This window comes from Hyla sarda (genome assembly GCF_029499605.1).
Source record: "Hyla sarda isolate aHylSar1 chromosome 1 unlocalized genomic scaffold, aHylSar1.hap1 SUPER_1_unloc_3, whole genome shotgun sequence".
Lineage (NCBI taxonomy): Eukaryota > Metazoa > Chordata > Amphibia > Anura > Hylidae > Hyla > Hyla sarda.
In genome coordinates, this window is record NW_026607589.1 from 421,320 (window position 1) to 443,119 (window position 21,800).

The 21,800-nt window shown below is 42.5% G+C and overlaps 2 protein-coding genes across 2 annotated transcripts in view; one reads left to right on the top strand and one right to left on the bottom strand.

Annotated features, from left to right (window-relative positions):
* Nucleotides 1–21,800, top strand: part of LOC130298173 (uncharacterized) — a 308,559-nt gene that overhangs the window by 48,491 nt on the left and 238,268 nt on the right. The window contains exon 6 of the mRNA XM_056551085.1: nucleotides 649–1,297. Coding sequence (XP_056407060.1) covers nucleotides 649–1,297 — 649 coding nt within the window. The remainder of the gene's footprint in view (nucleotides 1–648; nucleotides 1,298–21,800) is intronic.
* Nucleotides 17,800–21,800, bottom strand: part of LOC130298171 (uncharacterized) — a 133,634-nt gene continuing 129,633 nt past the window's right edge. Inside the window, 3 exon segments of the mRNA XM_056551082.1 lie at nucleotides 17,800–18,246; nucleotides 18,249–19,085; nucleotides 20,177–20,972. Coding sequence (XP_056407057.1) covers nucleotides 18,176–18,246; nucleotides 18,249–19,085; nucleotides 20,177–20,972 — 1,704 coding nt within the window. The 3' untranslated portion in view covers nucleotides 17,800–18,175.

Here is a 21,800-nt window from a genome sequence, read left to right on the forward strand (position 1 = left end):
TGGGTATAATGACCTGAACTGACAGCTGGATCATCAGACTTGTGGTCAGTTCAGGACATGTGACCATAATATAGAGGATCTGCCCCGACAAGTATTCACCTCATCATCCGAGAGCAAGAAGATAAATCATGTGCAGGAATATCCCCTCAAATGTCTCCATATAACATCCTGGAATTGTATAGAATTAAATGTTTATTCACAATACAGGTTCCTATAAGGTGTCAGGACGTGGCAGCCTATTTCTCCATGGAGGAGTGGGAGTATGTAGAAGGACACAAGGATCAGTACAAGGATCAGGTCATGATGGAGGATCAGCAGCCCCTCACATCACCAGGTAATAGACATGACTATATACACACGTCCTCTCATTATTTGTATGTAAAGAATGAATTCAGTCTCTGTATGTGTTCCCTACAGTCAGATCCAGTAAGAGATCAGCACCAGAGAGGTGTCCCTGTCCTCTTCTTCCACAGGATGATCAGGTAGATGGAGATATTCCCTATGATCTGTAGAAGGGCTGTGAAGCTCTTGTGGTCAGTCCCCTCACCCTCCATGACTCCTCATCTCCTGCTCATCTATAACATCCCACGTGACTTCTCCTACTGTCTGATGACTTTTACAATATTTCTTCCACATCTCTTGAATCAGGGTGAAGATCCGAACAATATTAAAGCTACAGAGACAGATGTGAGCGGCGATGAGCAGGATAAGGAGAACTTTCCTACGGAGAAAGATCTGATCTATATTAATGCTACAGACATAAAGGAAGAAGAAGAGACAGATGTGAGCAGTGATGAGCAGTATAAGGACATTCCTACAGGGGAAGATCTGATCTATATTAATGCTCCAGAGACAGATGTGAGCCATAATAAGCAGTATAAGGAGGACATTCCTACAGAAAAAGAGCTGCTCTATATTAATACTACAGACATAAAGGAAGAACAAGAGACAGATATGAGCGGTTATGAGCAGTATAGGGAGGACATTCCTACAGGGAAAGATCTGATCTATATTAATGCTACAGACATAAAGGAAGAACAAGAGACAGACGTAAACATTGATGAGCAGTATAAGGAGGACATTCCTATAGGGAAAGATCTGAGCTATATTAATGCAACGGACATAAAGGAAAAACAAGAGACGGATGTCAGCAGTGATGAGCAGTATAAGGAGGACATTCCTACAGGGAAAGATCTGATCTATATTAATGCTACAGATATAAAGAAAGAAGAAGAAGAGACAGATGTGAGCGGTGATGAGCAGTATAAGGAGGACATTCCTACAGAGAACCGCACTGGTGAGTAGTAACCACTAAATACAGAGAACAGTCACAGATTCTGCTCGGTCACCAGCTGCAGTAATCACAGAAAAAAATAATGTTCATATATGTTACTTACTAGGTCATCCAGATGCTATACAGGTCTTTTTTATTTGTCTTCTGTATTTGGCTTACAAATCCCTCTGTTCTGCTGCTCACTTATTCTGACATCCACTGTTCAGGAAGGGGAGTGTCCGAGGCAAGCACTGAGCCCGTCCTCACTCACCATTCATTCATTTTCTCTCTGGGTCTGCTGTGCTTTTCTGGGTCTCTTTATCCAATCACTGCAGGCGGCTCTATAACCCCCTCTTCTCTGCTTTCATGCTGCAGTCTGATAGGACAGGAGTGAGCACAGAGGAGTACTAGTCCTGCCAGGTCTGTGCTTCAGCTGGGACAAAGATGATGCTGCAGCCGGACAGGATAATGTTTTAGATCCGTGTTCTCAAAGTGTGGCCCTCCAGATGTTGCAGAACTTCAACTCCCAGCACGACCGGACAGCCAATGGCTAGATGGTATGGGGACCCCTAGTGGTCATAAGCCATGATCTCTATAAAAAGGAAATAAAAAAATGTATGAATGTTAGTGAGTGGGCGCTCCGGTCGGTAACACTTCACTGAATGGCAAACGGCCTAACTGCTCTGCCAGTGTAGTGAGATATATGGTCTGCACCCTCACTGATCCTGATCTTGTCTTTAAAGTCCTTGTTTGCGCTGTTGTTTTTCTTGTCCCTGTTGTCTCCATCTTATATAGTCAGCAGGATTTCCATGTAGACGACTAGAGGAATAATTTGGGATATTTCCCAGCACTTCTGTATTGCTGGGGGCTCTGAACCGCCTCGGCTGTCGTCTGATTTGTGCCCTATGGATTGTTCATTGCTGCTGGATGGGAGTGTGATGGGGTCCAGGAGTGGGGTGTATGTGACCTGAAGACCCTATATTATGTCTACATTAACTATTTATTATCCGGAGGACGGGGAGAAGGTTCCATGATGTCACATGCTGCACTTATAATGTTGTACTAAAAAGACTATAAATATGGGCGCAGTTATTAATAAAATCTGTGTTATTCTCTGCAGATTCTTGTAGCAGGAGATCAGAGGAGAATCTTATATCTTCAGATTATAAAGCAGATGATGATATCACACAAGATACATATGAAGAACATTCCATTATCCCAGATACACCCTCAGCCCTTCACAGCCAAGATCTCATCCTTATATACAGGTCCTGTCTTCTCAGTCATCACAGGATGTTCAGCAAAATAAAAGTCACAGAAGGGATGTTGGACATCAACGAGCTCATACAGGAAAGAAACCATATTCATGCTCAGAATGTGGGACATGTTTTACTTTTAAATCAGGTCTTGTTGTACATCAGAGAACTCACAAAGGAGAAAAGCCGTTTTCATGTTCAGAATGTGGGAAATGTTTTACTCAGAAATCACATCTTGTTACACATCAAAGGACTCACACAGGGAAAAAGCCATTTTCATGCTCAGAATGTAGAAAATGTTTTACTCAGCAATCACATCTTGTTACACATCAAAGAACTCACACAGGAGAGAAGCCATTTTCATGTGCAGAATGTGGGAAATGTTATACTGAGAAGTCAAGTCTTGTTCAACATCAAAGAACTCACACAGGGGAGAAGCCATTTTTATGTTCAGAATGTGGGAAATGTTTCTCTCACAAATCAAGTCTTCTTCAACATCAAAGAATTCACACAGAGGAGAAGCCATTTTCATGTGCAGAATGTGGGAAATGTTTTACTCAGAAATCAGACCTTGTTGTACATCAAAGAACTCACACAGGAGAGAAGCCATTTGCATGTGCAGAATGTGAAAAGTGTTTTGCTAATAAATCACATCTTATCAGACATCAAAGAATTCACACAGGGAAGAAGCCAATTTAGAGTATTATATATTAATCATGTACATAGGATAGTTGACAGTAATACATATATATATATATATATATATATATATATATAAATGCTTATTTATAGGCCTCATCTCCAAACTTCTTACCAATTGTTAAAGAGTACCTCTCATGATCTTGTTACATGTTATAATCCTCCCAGGTCACTGCCCCATCATGATAAACCACCCCCGGCCTTTATTTTTATTATTTGTTAGTTTTCTACCTTGATATTGTTCTGTATTTTCTGCTCAGTCTCAGTCAGATTCACAGACTGGGAAGGGGCGTTCCCCAGCAGGTGTGACATCATCTGAAGCCATACAGGGGAGAACTTCCTCCCTCACTCAGCTACACACAGCCCAGAGCAGTTCAGTGTGAGATGAGCTATGATTGGCTAAGGTTGCACAAGGCTGCACTGGCTAAGGCCAGCAGGAGTCCAAAGAATGTGCAAGAGATGGGGGGAAATGTGCTCTGGACAAGTAGGGAGACACCTAGTGGCAGCTTTTTTAAACACAAATAAAACATAGAAAACTTCAGTGCAATAGCAATTTTTAATGAGTGCCCATTTAATAAAAGTTTTCTTTCTTATATGATTTATTATTCTTATATTCATCTCCGCACACTGGACTTATAATAAATGTAATATTGTCCCTGACGTTGTATGTAGGGAATGTAACACAGCGATCCGATCATCCAGAACGGCAGAAGGAGGTCCCGCTGCTTTCCACGGGTCCAGAGCAGAAGATCGCCGATAACACTGATCAGTGCTATGTCCTATGCATATAAACAACAACTTTAGGGGAAACCCCCAAAGGGGTGCCCTAAACTAGAACCCCCCCCCCCCCCCCCCCGAAAATTAATAAAAAAAATATAACTTTTATTGTTTGCATATAGAAAATATAGTGCAATCTGATTCAGAAACCATTGGTAACACGTGGTGTGTGTGTACCACAATGAATAAAATGCCGACAGTCCTCTGATGACGCTGGGTAACCAGCGAAACGCCGTCGGGACTCTGGCTTGTGGTGAACTTTTAACATGCAGGGTTTTTGTCAGCACCAGTATACATTATAGTTATTGCCTCAGTGGTGGCCATACAAATGCTGCGGCGCACATACTAAGAGGCTTTTCTACCACTTCTATTCAAAGGTGCTAGACAGACCCCGTCATTTTATTCATTGTGGTACACACACCACGTGTTACCAATGCTTTCTGAATCAGATTGCTCTATATTTTCTATACGCAAACAATAAAAGTTATATTTTAAAATACATTTTCGGGGGGGGGGGGGGGGGGGTTCTAGTTCAGGGCACCCCTTTGGGGGTTTCCCCTAAAGTTGTTGTTTATAGTTTTTGCCCTGGAATTCCCTGGGGTTTTTGTTGTTCACATGTCCTATGCATAGCACTGAACAGTATTAGCAATCAAATGATTGCTAAAAATAGTCCCCTATGGAGACTATTAAAATGTAAAAACGAAAGTATAAAAAGTAAAAAAAAAATGTGAAAAACCCCCTCCCCCAATAAAAACGAAAATTATCCCATTTTCCCTATTTCACCTCCAAAAAAGTGTAAAAAAAAAAATGTATATACATATTTTGTATCGCCGCGTGCGTAAATATCTGAACTATTAAAATAAAATGTTAATGATACCGTACGGTGAACGGCGTAAACGTTAAAAAAAAAAAAAAGTCCAAAATAGCTGCTTTTTTATAACATTTTATTCCAAATTTTTTTTTATAAAAAATGTATTAAAAGTTTTATATTAGAAAATATGGTATGAATAAAAAGTACAGATCACGGCGCAAAAAATGAGCCCTCATACCGCCACTTATACGGAAAAATGAAAAAGTTATAGGGTATTTCAAACGTACTAATTTGGTTTAAAAGTTTGCGATTTTTTTTTAAGCGCAACAGTAATAGAAAAGTATATAACATGGGTATCATTTTAATCGTACTGACCCGAAGAATAAAGAACAAATGTAATTTTTACCATAAATTGTACGGCGTGAAAACAAAACCTTCCAAAATTTGCTAAATTGCGGTTTTCTTTTTAATTTCCCCACACAAATAGTGTTTTTTTGGTTGCGCCATACATTTTATGGTAAAGTGAGTGATGGCATTACAACGGACAACTGGTCGCCCAAAAAACAAGTCCTCATACTAGTCTGTGGATGAAAATATAAAAGAGTTAGGATTTTTTGAAGGCGAGGAGGAAAAAACGAAAATGTTAAAATTTAATTGTCTGAGTCCTTAAGGTCCAAATGGGCTGCGTCCTTAAGGGGTTAAAGGAGTACTCTGCCCATAGATATCTCATCCCATATCCAAAGAATAGAGGTTAAGATGTCTGATAGTGGGGGTCCTGCCGCTTTGGACCCCCACAATCTCCCTGCTACACCCGGCGTTCGTTTAGAGCGTCGAATGCCCCGTTTGTGACATCATAGCCACACCCCCTCAATGCAAGTCCATAGACTTGTGACATCACGAGCCTTCGCCCCGCATTTCCAGCCATCCAACACGAAGCAAAGTTCGCTCAGTGCATTGGATGTCTGGGGGGCCGCACACGAGATCGTGGGTGTCTTGGGGCAGAGTTCCCCTTTAACCAAGTTGGTTGCGTTATTTTCTTACTGGGATCTAGAAAAAAAACTTGGTGAAACCTTAGAACCCAGAGAGGGGCCCCGTTTGGCTACTGCTTGCAGCTGATTCAAAGAAAATCCCTTCTAAACGGAGTCCGGCCCTAAAATAGGTCGATATTTTCTCATAATCTTCTTTATGGCAAAAAAGCTGCCGACTATAGGGAGTAATAAATCTGGGGACGGTTTATTTGTCTTCATATTAACATTTCATGGGTCACTTTTCTGTGTAGGAAATTAATGCCTTTGATTCATTATAATTTCTCTTTTTTAACCCTGAATGCAGCGATATAGATTCCCTATAAATGTTTCTGTTTCCGACCAATTTGGCCTGAGTGTCACCCACTCCCCATATGGGATATTTATATTCCATGTATTGGATGCAGGAAGAGGCTTGTGAGGTGATATTCCCTGTTATCTCTTTACTGTAGGGGGAGACCTGGATTTTATCGTCCTTGTCTGAAAGAAAAACATAACAAAAATGTTATGTCTTTACTGGAAAAAGGAGACGTGTATTTAACCCCTTAAGGACTGAGCCCTTTTTTGCAATTCTGACCACTGTTACTTTAAGCATTAATAACTCTGAGACGCTTTTACCGATTATCGAGACAGTTTTTCCGTAACATATTCTACTTTAACATAGTGGTAAATTTTTGTCGTTACTTGCATCCTTTCTTGGTGAAAAATCCCAAAATTTCATGAAAATTAACTATTTTTCTAACTTTGAAGCTCTCTGCTTGTAAGGAAAATGGATATTCCAAATAAATTAAATTTTGATTCACATATACAATATCTCTACTTTGTGTTTGCATCATAAAATTGATGAGTTTTTACTTTTGGAAGACACCAGAGGGCTTCAAAGTATAGCAGCAATTTTCCAATTTTTCACAAATTTTCAAAATCGGAATTTTTCAGGGACCAGTTCAGTTTTGAAGTGGATTTGAGGGGTCTTCATATTAGAAATGCCCCACAAATGACCCCATTATAAAAACTGCACCCCTCAAAGTATTCAAAATGACATTCAGTAAGTGTGTTAACCCTTTAGGTGTTTCACAGGAATAGCAGCTCTATGGGGGCTTTGTAAACACACGTGGCCTTCAATTTCGGACACATTCTCTCTCCAGAAGCCCAATGGCGCTCCTTCTCTTCTGAGCCCCGTAGTGCGCCAGCAGAGCACTTTACATCCACATATGGGGTACATTCTTACTCAGAGGAAATGGGGCTAAACATTTGGGGGGGCTTTTTTCCTATTCTCCCTTGTGAAAATGAAAAATGTAGGGTAACACCAGCATTTTAGTGCAAAAAAAAATTTTTTTTTTCATTTTCACATCCAACTTTAACGGAAATTTGTCAAACACCTGTGGGGTTTTAACCACTTAAGGACCTAGGGCGTATGGATACGCCTTGACGTCCTGGTACTTAAGGACCCAGGGCGTATCCATACGCCCGTGGGAATTTCGGTCCCCGCCGCGCGCCGGGCGGGGACCGGGCCGGGGTGACTGCTGATATCAATCAGCAGGCACCCCGTGCAAATGCCCAGGGGGGTCATCAGACCCCCCCCCCGTCGGCGATCGGCGCAAATCGCAAGTGAATTCACACTTGCGATTTGCGCCGATTCCGGGTCATACGGGTCTATTGTGACCCGGTGACCCGGAATAGAAGGGGGATCGCGGTTGTCTAAGACACCCACGATCCCCCTGTAGGCATAGGAGTGAGGTGGCAGGGTTGCCACCCCTCCTATCCCTGCTATTGGTCTGCTATTGATCGTCAGAGGCGACGACCAATAGCAGACCGGGGGCGGGGGGGTTAACTTTCGTTTTCCCCGTCCTGCCCACCCACAATAGGCGGGGCAGAACGGGGAACCGAAGGGGACCGGGCGCCGACGTCCACTTACCCGTCCGGAGGCTGCGGCGACGTTGATCGGCGGGCGACGTCACGTGCTTCTGAAGAGGACAGCTGCCGGGATCCTACGGAAGCCGGTAAGTAGATCTGGAGGGCTACAGTCTGAGACCGTGGTCTCTAACTGTAGCCCTCCAGATGTTGCAAAACTACAACTCCCAGCATGCCCAGACAGCTGTTTGGGCATGCTGGAATATGTAGTTTTGCAACACCTGGAGGGCTGCAGTTTGAGACCACTATACAGTGGTCTCTAAACTATATCCCTCCAGATGTTGCAAAACTACAACTCCTAGCATGCCCACATAGCTGTTTGTTGTCTGGACATGCTGGGAGTTGTAGTTTTGCAACATCTGGAGGTCCACAGTTTGGAGATCACTGTGCTGTGGTCTAAAAACTGTAGCTCTCCAGATGTTGCAAAACTGCAATTCCCAGCATGCCCAGAAAGCAAACAGCTGTCTTGGCATGCTGGGAGTTGTAGTTGGGTACCTCCAGCTATTGCATAACTACATCTCCCAGCATGCCCTTCGGTGATTAGTACATGCTGGGAGTTGTAGTTTTGCAACAGCTGGAGGCACACTGGTTGGAAAATATTGAGTTAGGTAACAGAACCTAACTGAAGGTTTTCCAACCAGTGTGCCTCCAGCTGTTGCAAAACTACAACTCCCAGCATGCACGGTCTGTCAGTACATGCTGGGAGTTGTAGTTTTGAAACAGCTGGAGGTTTGCCCCCCCTTGTGAACGTACAGGGTACATTCACATAGGCGGGTTTACAGTAAATTTCCTGCTTCAAGTTTGGGCTGCGGCAAATTCTTTGCCGCAGTGCAAACTCCTAGCGGGAAATTCACCGTAACCCGCCAGTGTGAATGTACCCTAAAAATACTACACTACACTAACACCTAATAAAGGGTAAAACACTACATATACAGCCCTTACACTGCCCCCCCCCCAATAAACAATTTAAAACGTCTTGTACGGCAGGGTTTCCAAAACGGAGCCTCCAGCTGTTGCAAAACAACAACTCCCAGCATTTCTGGACAGCCACTGACTGTCCAGGCATGCTGGGAGTTTAGCAACAGCTGGAGGCACCCTGTTTGGGAATCACTGGCGTAGAATACCCCTATGTCCACCCCTATGCAATCCCTAATTTAGTCCTCAAATGCGCATGGTGCTCTCTTACTTCGGAGCCCTGTCGTATTTCAAGGCAACAGTTTAGGGTCACATATGGGGTATTTCCGTACTCGGGAGAAATTACACTACAAATTTTGGGGGGCTTTTTTTCCTTTTACCGCTTGTGAAAAGGAAAAGTTGGGGGCTACACCAGCCTGTTAGTGTAAATTTTTTTTATTTTTTTACACTAACATGCTGGTGTTGCCCCATACTTTTTATTTCCACAAGCGGTAAAAGGAAAAAAAGACCCCCAAAATTTGTAACGCAATTTCTCCTGAGTACAGAAATACCCCAGATGTGGGCGTAAAATGCTCTGCGGGCACACAACAAGGCTCAGGAGTGAGAGTGCACCATGTACATTTGAGGCCTAAATTGGTGATTTGCACAGGGGTGGCTGATTTTACAGCGGTTCTGACAAACGCAAAAAAAAAAAAATACCCACATGTGACCCCATTTTGGAAACTACACCCCTCACCGAACGTGACAAGGGGTATAGTGAGCCTGAACACCCCACAGGTGTTTGACGAATTTTCATTAAAGTTGGATGGGAAAATGAAAAAAATTATATTTTTTCACTAAAATGCTGGTGTTACCCTAAATTTTTCATTTTCACATCCTGAAATAGGAAAAAAGCCCCCCCAAATTTGTAAACCCATCTCTTCTGAGTAAGAACATACCCCATATGTAAATTTAAAGTGCTCTGCGGGCGAACTACAATGCTCAGAAGAGAAGGAGCGCCATTGGGATTTTGTAGAGAAAATTTGTCCGGAATTGAAGGCCACATGTGTTTACAAAGCCCCCATAGTGCCAGAACAATGGACCCCCGACACATGTGACCCCATTTTGGAAACTACACCCCTCACGTAATGTAATAAGGGGTACATTGAGAATTTACGCCCCACAGATGTCTGACAGATTTTTGGAACAGTGGTCCGTAAAAATGAAAAATAAACTTTTTCATTTGCACAGCCCACTGTTCCAAAGTTCTGTGGGGTGTAAATACTCACTGCACCCCTTATTAAATTCTGTGAGGGGTGTAGTTTCCAAAATGGGGTCACATGTGGGGGGTTCCACTGTTCTGGCACCACGGGGGGCTTTGTAAACGCACATGGCCCCTGACTACCATTCCAAACTAATTCTCTTTCCAAAAGCTCAATGGCGCTCCTCCTCTTCTGAGCTTGTAGTTCGCCAGCAGAGCATTTTACGTCCTAACATGGGGTATTTCCATACTCAGAAGAAATGGGGTTACACATTTTGGGGGTCATTTTCTCCTATTACCCCTTGTAAAAATGTAAAATTTTGGGGAAAAACTGCATTTTAGTAAAAAAAAAAAAAATTTTCATTTACACATCCAACTTTAACGAAAAGTCGTCAAAAACCTGTGGGGTGTTAAGGCTCAGCGGACCCCTTGTTACGTTCCTTGAGGGGTGTAGTTTCCAAAATAGTATGCCATGTGGGTATTTTTTGCTGTTCTGGCACCACAGGGGCTTCCTAAATGCGACATGCCCCCAAAAAACCATTTCAGCAAAAGTTGCTTTCAAAAAGCCAAATGTGACTCCTTCTCTTCTGAGCATTGTAGTTTGCCCGCAAAGCATTTTACATCCTAACATGGGGTATTTCCATACTCAGAAGAGATGGGGTTACAAATTTGGGGGGGCATTTTCTCCCATTACCCTTTGTAAAAATGGTAAATTTGGGGGAAAAACTGCACTTTAAGTGAAAAAAATTTTTTTTTCATTTACACATCCGACTTTAACGAAAAGTCGTCAAACACCTGTGGGGTGTTAAGGCTCACTGGACCCCTTGTTACGTGCCTTGAGGGGTCTAGTTTCCAAAATGGTATGCCATGTTGGGGTTTTCTGCTGTTCTGGCACCATAGGGGCTTCCTAAATGTGACATGCCCCCCAAAAACCATTTCAGCAAAATTCCCTCTCCAAAATCCTATTGTCGCTCCTTCCCTTCTGAGCCCTCTAGTGCACCCGCCGAACACTTGACATACACATATGAGGTATTTCCTTACTCGAGAGAAATTGGGTTACACATTTTGGGGGGATTTTTCATCTATTACCCCTTGTAAAAATTCAAAAACTGGGTCTACAAGAACATGCGAGTGTAAAAAATGAAGATTTTGAATTTTCTCCTTCACTTTGCTGCTATTCCTGTGAAACACCTAAAGGGTTAACACACTTACTGAATGTCATTTTGAATACTTTGAGGGGTGCAGTTTTTATAATGGGGTCATTTGTGGGGTATTTCTAATATGAAGGCCCTTCAAATCCACTTCAAAACTGAACTGGTCCCTGAAAAATTCCGATTTTGAAAATTTTGTGAAAAATTGGAAAATTGCTGCTGAACTTTGAAGCCCTCTGATGTCTTCCAAAAGTAAAAACACGTCAATTTTATGATGCAAACATAAAGTAGACATATTATATATGTGAATCAATGTATAATTTATTTGGAATATCCATTTTCCTTACAAGCAGAGAGCTTCAAAGTTAAAAAAAATGCAAAATTTTCATTTTTTTCATCAAATTTTGGAATTTTTCACCAAGAAATGATGCAAGTATCGACAAAATTTTACCACTAACATAAAGTAGAATATGTCACGAAAAAACAATCTTGGAATCAGAATGAAAGGTAAAAGCATCCCAGAGTTATTAATGTTTAAAGTGACAGTGGTCAGATGTTCAAAAAATGGCCGGGTCCTTAAGGTATATTTGGGCTGGGTCCTTAAGGGGTTAAAGGGGTACTCCTGTGGAAAACTTTTTTTTAAATCAACTGTTGCCAGAAAGTTAAACATATTTGTAAATCATTTCTATTAAAAAAAATCTTAATCCTTCCAGTACTTTTTAGGGGCTGTATATTAAAGAGAAATCCAAGAAAGAAATGCATTTCCTGTAATGTCCTGACCACAGTGCTCTCTGCTGTCCATTTTAGCAACTGTCCAGAGAAGCATATGTTTGCTATGGGGATTTTCTCCTTCTCTGGACAGTTCCTGAAATGGACAGCAGAGGTCAGAGAGCACTGAGGTCAGGACATCAGAGAAAATGCATTTCTTTTTTGGATTTCTCTTTAGTATACAGCCCCTAAAAAGTACTGTAAGGATTAAGATTTTTTTAATAGAAGTGATTTACAAATCTGTTTAACTTTCTGGCACCAGTTGATTTAAAAAAAAAGTTTTTCACAGGAGTACCCCTTTAAGGCTCACTTTACTCCTTGTTACATTTCGTGAGGGGTGTAGTTTCCAAAATGGGGTCACATGTGGGTATTTACTGTTTTGTGTTTATGTCAGAACCACGGTAAAAGCCACCCCTGTGCAAATCACCAATTTTGACCTCAAATGTCACCTTGGCACGCTCTCACTCCTGAGCCTTGTTGTGCGCCCGCAGAGCACTTTACGCCCATATATGGGGTATTTCTGTACTCAGGAGAAATTGCATTACAAATTTTGGTGGTCTTTTTTCCCTTTTACTTCTTGTGAAAATTAAATGTATGGGGCAATACCAGAATGTTAGTGTAAAATAATTTTTTTTTTTACACTAACATGCTGGTGTAGACCCCAACTTTACCTTTTCATAAGGGGTAAAAGGAGAAAAAGCCCCTAAAATTTGTAACGCAATTTCTCCCATGTACGGAAATACCCCATAAGTGGCCCTAAACTGTTTCCTTGAAATACGACAGGGCTCCGAAGTGAGAGAGCGCCATGCGCATTTGAGGACTAAATTGGGGATCTGAATCCGCCACAAAAATTCCCTATGGCAGTGTTTCCCAAACAGGGTGCCTCCAGCTGTTGCAAAACTCCCGGCATGCCTTGACAATAGTGTGAGTTGTTGTTTTTCATCAGCTGGAGGCTCAGTTTTGGAAACAGTGCCGTACAAGACATTTTATTTTTTTTTTATTGGAGAGGGACAGTGTAAGGGGGTGTATATGTAGTGTTTTATCCTTTATTATGTGGTAGTGTAGTGTAGTGTTTTTAGGGTACATTCACACAGGCAGAGGTTTACAATGAGTTTTTCGCTGGGAGTTTGAGCGGCGGAAAATTTGCCGCCTCTCAAACTTGCAGCAGAACTCGCTGTAAACCCGCCCGTGTGTATGTACCCTGTACATTCACATGGGGGGGGGGGGGGGGCAAACCTCCAGCTGTTACAAAACTACAACTCCCAGCATGCACTGACAGACCATAAATGCTGGGAGTTGTAATTATGCAACAGCTGGAGGCACATTGGTTGTGAAACACAGAGTTTGTTACTTAACTCAGTGTTTTGCAAACAGTGTGCCTCCAGCTGTTGCAAAACTAGAACTCCCAGCATGTACAGTCTCTCAGTGCATGCTGGGAGTTGTAGTTTTTCAACAGCTGGAGGCACACTGGTTGCGAAACACTGAGTTAGGTAACAAACTCGGTTTCACAACCAATGTGTCTCCAGCTGTTGCAAAACTGCAACAATCAGCATGCATTGACAGTCAAAGGGCATGCTGAGAGTTGTAGGTTTGCAACAGCTTGAGGCACACTGCTACAACTTATAGCATACCCTTTAGTAGTCTGTGCATGCTGGGAGTTGTAGTTATGCAACAGCTGAATGCACACTTTTTCATAGAAAAAATGTGCCTTTAGTTGTTGCACAACGACAGCCCCCAGCATGCACAGACTACCATAGGGCATGCTCGGAATTGTAGATGGAACTCCTGCTGTTGCAAAACTACAACTCCCAGCATGCCCTTTGGCTGTGCATGCTGCGAGTTGTTGCTAAGCAACAGCCGGAGGTGAACAGGCCTCACCTCCTGCTGTTTCCTGCCGCCTGCACCGCCGAGACCATCGCTGCTGCTGCCACCGCTCCTGCCGCAGGGACCGCTGCCACGGATCCTGAGGGGACCCCCGCTGGACCAGAAGAAGGTAGGAGACCTCCGCCGGCACCGATCACCCCCATCTTTGTTGTCCTGATTACCACCCAGCAGATTCCTTCCGGACGATCAATCACGTGATCGTGAGGCGGCACCCGCGCCACCTCACTCCTGCTGTGTAAGGGTGAATGGGGCTGTCTCGGACAGCCCCATTCACCCTTTTTTTCTGGGTCACCAGAGACCCGATTGACCAGGAAGAGCCGCAAATCGCAGGTCTGAATTGAATTGATTGCCGACAAGGGGAGGGGCGGTCTTAGGACCCCCCAGGGGTTTGCACAGGGTGCCTGCTGATAGATATCAGCAGCCACCCCGGTCCGGTCCCCGCCCGGTGAGCGGCGGGGACCGGAATGCCCACGGGCGTATGGATACGTCCTGCGTCCTGAAGAGGTTAAATCAACTGGTGCCAGAAAGTTAATCAAATATGTAAATTACTTCTATTTTAAAATCTCAATCCTTCCAGTACTTATCAGCTGCTGTATGCTCCACAGGAAGTTGTGTGGTTCTTTACAGTCTGACCACAGTGCTCTCTGCTGACATCTCTGTCCATGTCAGGAACTGCCCAGAGCAGGAGAGGTTTGCTTTGGGGATTTGCTCTGGCTCTGAACAGTTCCTAAAATGGACAGAGGTGTCAGCAGAGAGCACTTTGGTCAGACTGAAAGAACTACACAACTTCCTGTGCTGATACAGCAGCTGATAAGTACTGGAAGGATTAAGATTTTTTTTTTTTTATAACAAAGGTTTTTAAATAGAAGTAATTTACAAATCTGTTTAACTTTCTGGCTCCAGTTTATTTAAAAGAAAAAAAAATCAAGTAAAGACATAACTTTTTTTGATGTTTTTCATTGAGACAAGGAGAATAAAATCCAGGTCTCCCCCTACAGTAAAGAGATAACAGGGAATATCACCTCACAAGCCTCTTCCTGCAGCCAATACATGTAATATAAATATCCCATATGGGGAGTGGGTGACACTCAGGCCAAATTGGTCGGAAACAGAAACATTTATAGGGAATCTATATCGCTGCATTCAAGGTAAAAAAAGAGAAGTTATAATGAATCAAAGGCATTAATTTCCTACACAGAAAAGTGACCCATGAAATGTTAATATGAAGACAAATAAACCGTCCCCAGATTTATTACTCCCTATAGTCGGCAGCTTTTTGCCATAAAGAAGATTATGAGAAAATATTGACCTATTTTAGGGCCGGACGCCGTTTTGAAGGGATTTTCTTTGAATCAGCTGCAAGCAGTAGCCAAACGGGCCCCTCTCTGGGTTCTAAGGTTTCACCAAGTTTTTTTGTAGATCCCAGTAAGAAAAAAACGCAACCAACTTGGCTAAAGTTTTCCATCTGGGTACTAATAACCTGCAGCGTCGTATGTCTTAGGGGGGCTGTGTATATAGAGGGGGGCTGTGTATACTAATAACCTGCATGCATCGTAAGTCTTAGGGGGGATTAAACTGGCAGAGTCACTGGTAGAGAAGGATCTGGGTGACTTGTAGATCACAGACTACAGAATAGCACAATGTCAGGCTGCTGCTTCCAAAGCCGGCAGGATATTGTCATGTATAAAAAGAGGCATGGACTCGAGGGGCAGGGACATAATACTCCCCCTTTATAAAGCATTGGTACGGCCTCACCTGGAATATGCTGTTCAGTTTTGGTCGCCTGTCCATAAAAGGGACACTGCGGAGTTGGAAAGGGTGCAGAGACGCGCGACTAAACTAATATGGGGCATGGAACATCTTAGCTATGAGGAGCGATTAAAGGAGTTACAATTGTTTAGTCTTGAGAAGAGACGTTTAAGGGGGGATATGATAAACGTATATAAGTATATTAATGGCCCATACAAAAAATATGGAGAAAAACTGTTCCAGGTTAAACCCCCCCAAAGGACGAGGGGGCACTCCCTCCGTCTGGAGAAGAAAAGGTTTAGTCTAAAGGGGCAACACGCTTTCTTTACCATGAGAACTGTGAACTTATGGAACAGTCTACCTCAGGAACTGGTCACAGCAGGAACAATTAACAGCTTTAAAACAGGGTTAGATACATTCCTGGAACAAAATAACATTAATGCTTATGAAGAATTATAAAACTACATCCCTTTCCCTTATCCCCTTCACTTTCCCTGGTTGGACTTGGTGGACGTATGTCTTTTTTCGACCATACTAACTATGTAACTATGTAAAGGGGTACTCTGCCCCAAGACATGTCTGATCACGGGGATCCACGTGCTGGGGACCCTAGACATCTGGTGCATGGAGCGAACTTTGCTCCGTGTCGGATGACTGGCGATGCGGGGTGGAGGCTCGTAACGTCAAGGTCACGCCCCGCTCGCGATGTCGCGGTCACGCCCCATGAATGCAAGTCTATGGACTTGCATTGAGGGGGTGTGGCTGTGATCTTACGAATGGGGCGTGACCGTGACGTCACGAGCCTCTGACACTCTAAACGAACGCCGGGTGTAGCAGGAGATTGCTTGGGTCCAAAGTGCCGGGACCCCAGAGATCAGACATCTTAACCCCTTTCCTTTGGATATGGGATGAGATATCTATGGGCAGAGAACCCCTTTAAATTTCCTGGGTAGCTGGAAATGTGCACAGTCAGTGCATTACGTGCGGCCATAACGAGTGTCAGATAGAGTTTACTCTTTTAGTGAAGAATTGACATTAATGTTGGTACTATGAATGTTCTATATTTATCCACATGAACCACCTGTCACTTACAATACGTAGGCTGCACTTCTAATGCACTAAACAGTAGGATCAGGAGGCAAATCTCTCATACAAAAGGGTCTCAATTTAATGTGTCCTCCATATCCAGACATTTTAGGGATGTACATAAAGGGGTTACCACATCTTTGGAAATTATGGGTATAGAAAAAGTCCACGGACCTCCTAGGGGAGGGGACACCAGACGGACGCTCCTGAATCGAGAGTCATTTTGGATTTTACAATTGGACACTCGGCAACCGTGATGAATATAAGGCAAGGAGTGTTACACGTTTTCCGCTCCCTTTAGAGTCTGTGGTAATTTAATCTTTAACTATGTATAACTAAATTTATGTTACATAATTCTACATATTTTATATAAACTTTTTCTGAGGGTGATATTACAGGTTATATTGTGTATTTCATTGGTGTCTTTCCATGTTCTTCATTTTTCTGCTTTTTTGTACTATGAGCAGTTCCCTTCCCTTTTTGCCATTTCAGATTTTACCAGCGATATTCAGGGTGATCATGTGACTTGTAACTTTTAATATAAAAGCAGAGTTATTTTATTGTTTTGTATGTCCTGACTAAGGACCTAGTGTAGGTACGAAACGTGTCGGCTGTGTATGTTCTGTTTATCCATGACCCAATAAAGTTCTAACATTTTACTACAAGCCTGGTGCTGTACGATACTCTTGTTGTACCTAAAGGAGGAGAGCGGGGGCCACAAAATGGAAGAGCGAACGAGCTCTAATAATCCAGACGAAGGAAAAGCTTTATAATAAGTGTGTAAATCCGGAAACACAAAACCGCCGTCTAATGTCTTCAGGGTGAGCGTCTATACGGGACACGTGGTCTCTTCTGAATTATAACAAAATTACTAAATAACCATCGGATAGAAGAAAAATAACAATTCCGTACTATGATAGGGACGGACTGTAAAAATATAAAATATTATTGGTAAATATAAGATTTAAGAACCTTTTTCCTTCCAATCCACGACATATATGGGAATTTACGAGCGTGTAACTGGGTCTTCAATCCGTGTAATAATGGCGCAAAGTGTGAAGTAAAGAGATCTTGTACCAGATGTGATCAGATCTCTAGGGATTTTATACCCCGGGAAGGACAAAGAAAAGGAAAAGAATTACACCGATGTTTACTGAACCCAGGGGACGCTGAGATATTGACGACTTCTCATATAGAAAAATGGATTTTATGATCTGAGACCGAAAATAGACGTCAAGACGGGAAACGCTGGTCTAGGGTTTGTGATAAATAAAAGTATCTGCAGCGTCTTATGTTCAGAAGAGACGATCTTCAAGGGAGACGCGCGGATCCTGTCTGATGCCTTGAATTAAAGTCTCTATAATCATAATGAGAAGGGGGCGGGGACAACACTGACGCGTTACATTCCCTATATACAACGTCAGGGACAATATTACATTTATTATAAGTCCAGTGTGCGGAGATGAATATAAGAATAATAAATCATATAAGAAAGAAAACTTTTATTAACAATTGGTAACAAGTTTGGAGATGCAGTATATGATATATGTATAAATGTCAGATATCCTATGTACATGGTTAATATATAGATGTGTTATCTGCATCATTTACTGCTCTGAATTTACTTCTCTCATGTGTGAATTCTTAGATGTCTAACAAGACTTGATTTGTCAGTAAAACATTTCCCACATTCTGATATAAAAATGGCTTCACCCCTCTGTGAGTTCTTTGATGTTGAACAAGATTTGATTTCACAATAAAACCTTTCCCACACTCTGCACAGCAAAATGGCTTCTCGTCTGTGTGAGTTTTTTTATGTACAACAAAATTTGATATGTCAGAAAAACATTTCCCACATTCTGAACATGAATATGGTTTCTCGCCTGTGTGAGTTCGTTTATGTTTAACAAGCTTTGATTTGTCAGTAAAACATTTTCCACATTCTGAACATGAAAATGGTTTCTCCCCTGTGTGAGTTCTTTGATGTTGAACAAAACTTGACTTCATAGTATAACATTTCCCACATTCTGCACATGAAAATGGCTTCTCCCCTGTGTGAATTCTTTGATGTGTAACAAGATGTGATTGCTGAGTAAAACATTTTCCACATTCTGAGCATGAAAATGGCTTTTCCCCTGTGTGAGTTCTTTGATGTCTAACAAGATGTGATTGCTGAGTAAAACATTTCCCACATTCTGAACATGAAAACGGCTTCTCTCCTTTGTGAGTTCTCTGATGTACAACAAGACCTGATTTAAAAGTAAAACATTTCCCACATTCTGAGCATAAATATGGTTTCTTTCCTGTATGAGCTCGGGGATGTCCAACATTCCTTCTGTGACCTTTATTTTGCTGAACATCCTGTGATGACTGAGAAGACAGGACCTGTATATAAGGATGAGATGACAGATCTTGGCTGTGAAGGGCTGAGGGTGTATCTGGGATAATGGAATGTTCTTCATATGTATCTTGTGTGATATCATCATCTGCTTTATAATCTGAAGATATAAGATTCTCCTCTGATCTCCTGCTACAAGAATCTGCAGAGAATAACACAGATTTTATTAATAACTGCGCCCATATTTATAGTCTTTTTAGTAGAACATTATAAGTGCAGCATGTGACATCATGGAACCTTCTCCCCGTCCTCTGGATAATAAATAGTTAATGTAGACATAATATAGGGTCTTCAGGTCACATACACCCCACTCCTGGACCCCATCACACTCCCATCCAGCAGCAATGAACAATCCATAGGGCACAAATCAGACGACAGCCGAGGCGGTTCAGAGCCCCCAGCAATACAGAAGTGCTGGGAAATATCCCAAATTATTCCTCTAGTCGTCTACATGGAAATCCTGCTGACTATATAAGATGGAGACAACAGAGACAATAAAAACAACAGCGCAAACAAGGACTTTAAGGACAAGATCAGTATCAGGGAGGGTGCAGACCATATATCTCACTACACTGGCAGAGCAGTTAGGCCGTTTGCCATTCAGTGAAGTGTTACCGACCGGAGCGCCCACTCACTAACATTCATACATTTTTTTATTTCCTTTCTATAGAGATCATGGCTTATGACCACTAGGGGTCTCCATACCATCTAACCATTGGCTGTCCGATCGTGATGGGAGTTGAAGTTCTGCAACATCTGGAGGGCCACACTTTGAGACCATGGATCTAAAACATAATCCTGTCCGGCTGCAGCATCATCTTTGTCCCAGCTGAAGCACAGACCTGGCAGGACTAGTACTCCTCTGTGCTCACTCCTGTCCTATCAGACTGCAGCATGAAAGCAGAGAGGAGGGGGTTATAGAGCCGCCTGCAGTGATTGGATAAAGAGACCCGGCACAGCAGACCCAGGGAGGAAGTAAATGCATGGCTAGTGAGGGCGGGCTCAGTGCTTGCCTCGGACACACCCCTTCCTGAACAGTGGATGTCAGAATAAGTGATCAGCAGAACAGAGGGATTTGTATGCCAAATACAGAAGACAAATAAAAAAGACCTGTATAGCATCTGAATGACCTAGTGAGTAACATATATGAGCATTATTTTTTTCTGTGATTACTGCAGCTGGTGACTAGTAACCACTAAATACAGAGAAGAGTCACAGATTCTACTCACTCACCTGGGCAGTTACCTGTAGGAATGTCCTCCTTAAACTGCTCATCACCGCTCACATCCGTCTCTTCTTCTTCTTTCTTTATGTCTGTAGCATTAATATAGATCAGATCTTTCCCTGTAGGAATGTCCTTCTTATACTGCTCATCACCGCTCATGTCTGTCTCTTGTTCTTTCTTTATGCCTGTAGTATAAATATCGATCAGATCTTTCCCTGCTGTAATATCCTCCTTATACTGCTTATTACTGTTCACATCTGTCTCTTCTTCCTTTAAATCTGTAGCATTAATACTGATCAGATCTTTCCCTATAGAAATGTCCTCCTTATACTGCTCATCACCGCTCACATCGGTCTCTTCTTCCTTTATGCCTGTAGCATTAATATAGATAAGATCTTTCTCTGTAGGAATGTCCTCCTTATACTGCTCATCACGGCTCACATCTGTCTCTTCTTCCTTTATGCCTGTAGTATAAATATCGATCAGATATTTCCCTGCAGTAATATCCTCCTTATGCTGCTCATCACTGCTCACATCTGTCTCTTCTTCTTCCTTTATGTCTGTAGCATTAATATAGATCAGATCTTTCTCTGTAGAAATGCCCTTCTTATACTGATGATCACCGCTCACATCTGTCTCTTCTTCTTCCTTTATGTCTGTAGCATTAATATAGATGAGATCATTCTCTGTAGAAATGTCCTCCTTATACTGCTCATCACTGCTCACATCTGTCTCTTCTTCTTCCTTTATGTCTGTAGGATTAATATAGATCAGATCTTTCCCTGTAGTAATATCCTCTATATTCTGCTCATCAAGAGGACGGGGACACCTCTCTGGTGCTGTTTTCTTACTGGATCTGACTGTAGGGAACACATACAGAGACTGAATTCATTCTTTACATACAAATAATGAGAGGACGTGTGTATATAGTCATGTCTAGTACCTGGTGATGTGAGGAGCTGCTGATCCTCCATCATCACCTGATCCTTGTACTGATCCTTGTGTCCTTCTACATACTCCCACTCCTCCATGGAGAAATAGACCGCCACGTCCTGACACCTTATAGGAACCTGTATTGTGAATAAACATTTAATTCTATACAATTCCAGGATGTTATATGGAGACATTTGAGGGGATATTCCTGCACATGATTTATCTTCTTGCTCTCGGATGATGAGGTGAATACATGTCGGGGCAGATCCTCTATATTATGGTCACATGTCCCCAACTGACCGCAAGTCTGATGATCCAGCTGTCAGTTCAGGTCATTATACCCAAAGCGCCCGTCCCATGGAGTGTAAGGAGTTAAGTGATATTTCATAGTAGGGCTGCATGATATAGGGAAAATGTGCAATTGCGATTTTGGGCCTAAATATTGCGATTTTGAAATGCGATATAATAAATAAATGGTGAAATCCCGCCTTTTCATGTCCAATCTCCTCCATTTTACAACTATCCACCCATTTTATGCCCACTGCCCATTTCACATCTCCCCCCTTCACCTTCTCCCCTCATGGTCACATCTTCTCCCATCACATTCTCCCCCCATATCACAATCCCCCCCTCCCCGTCACATTCTCCCCCGTCACACTCTCCCCCCTGTCACATTCTCCCGCCGTCACACTCTCCCCC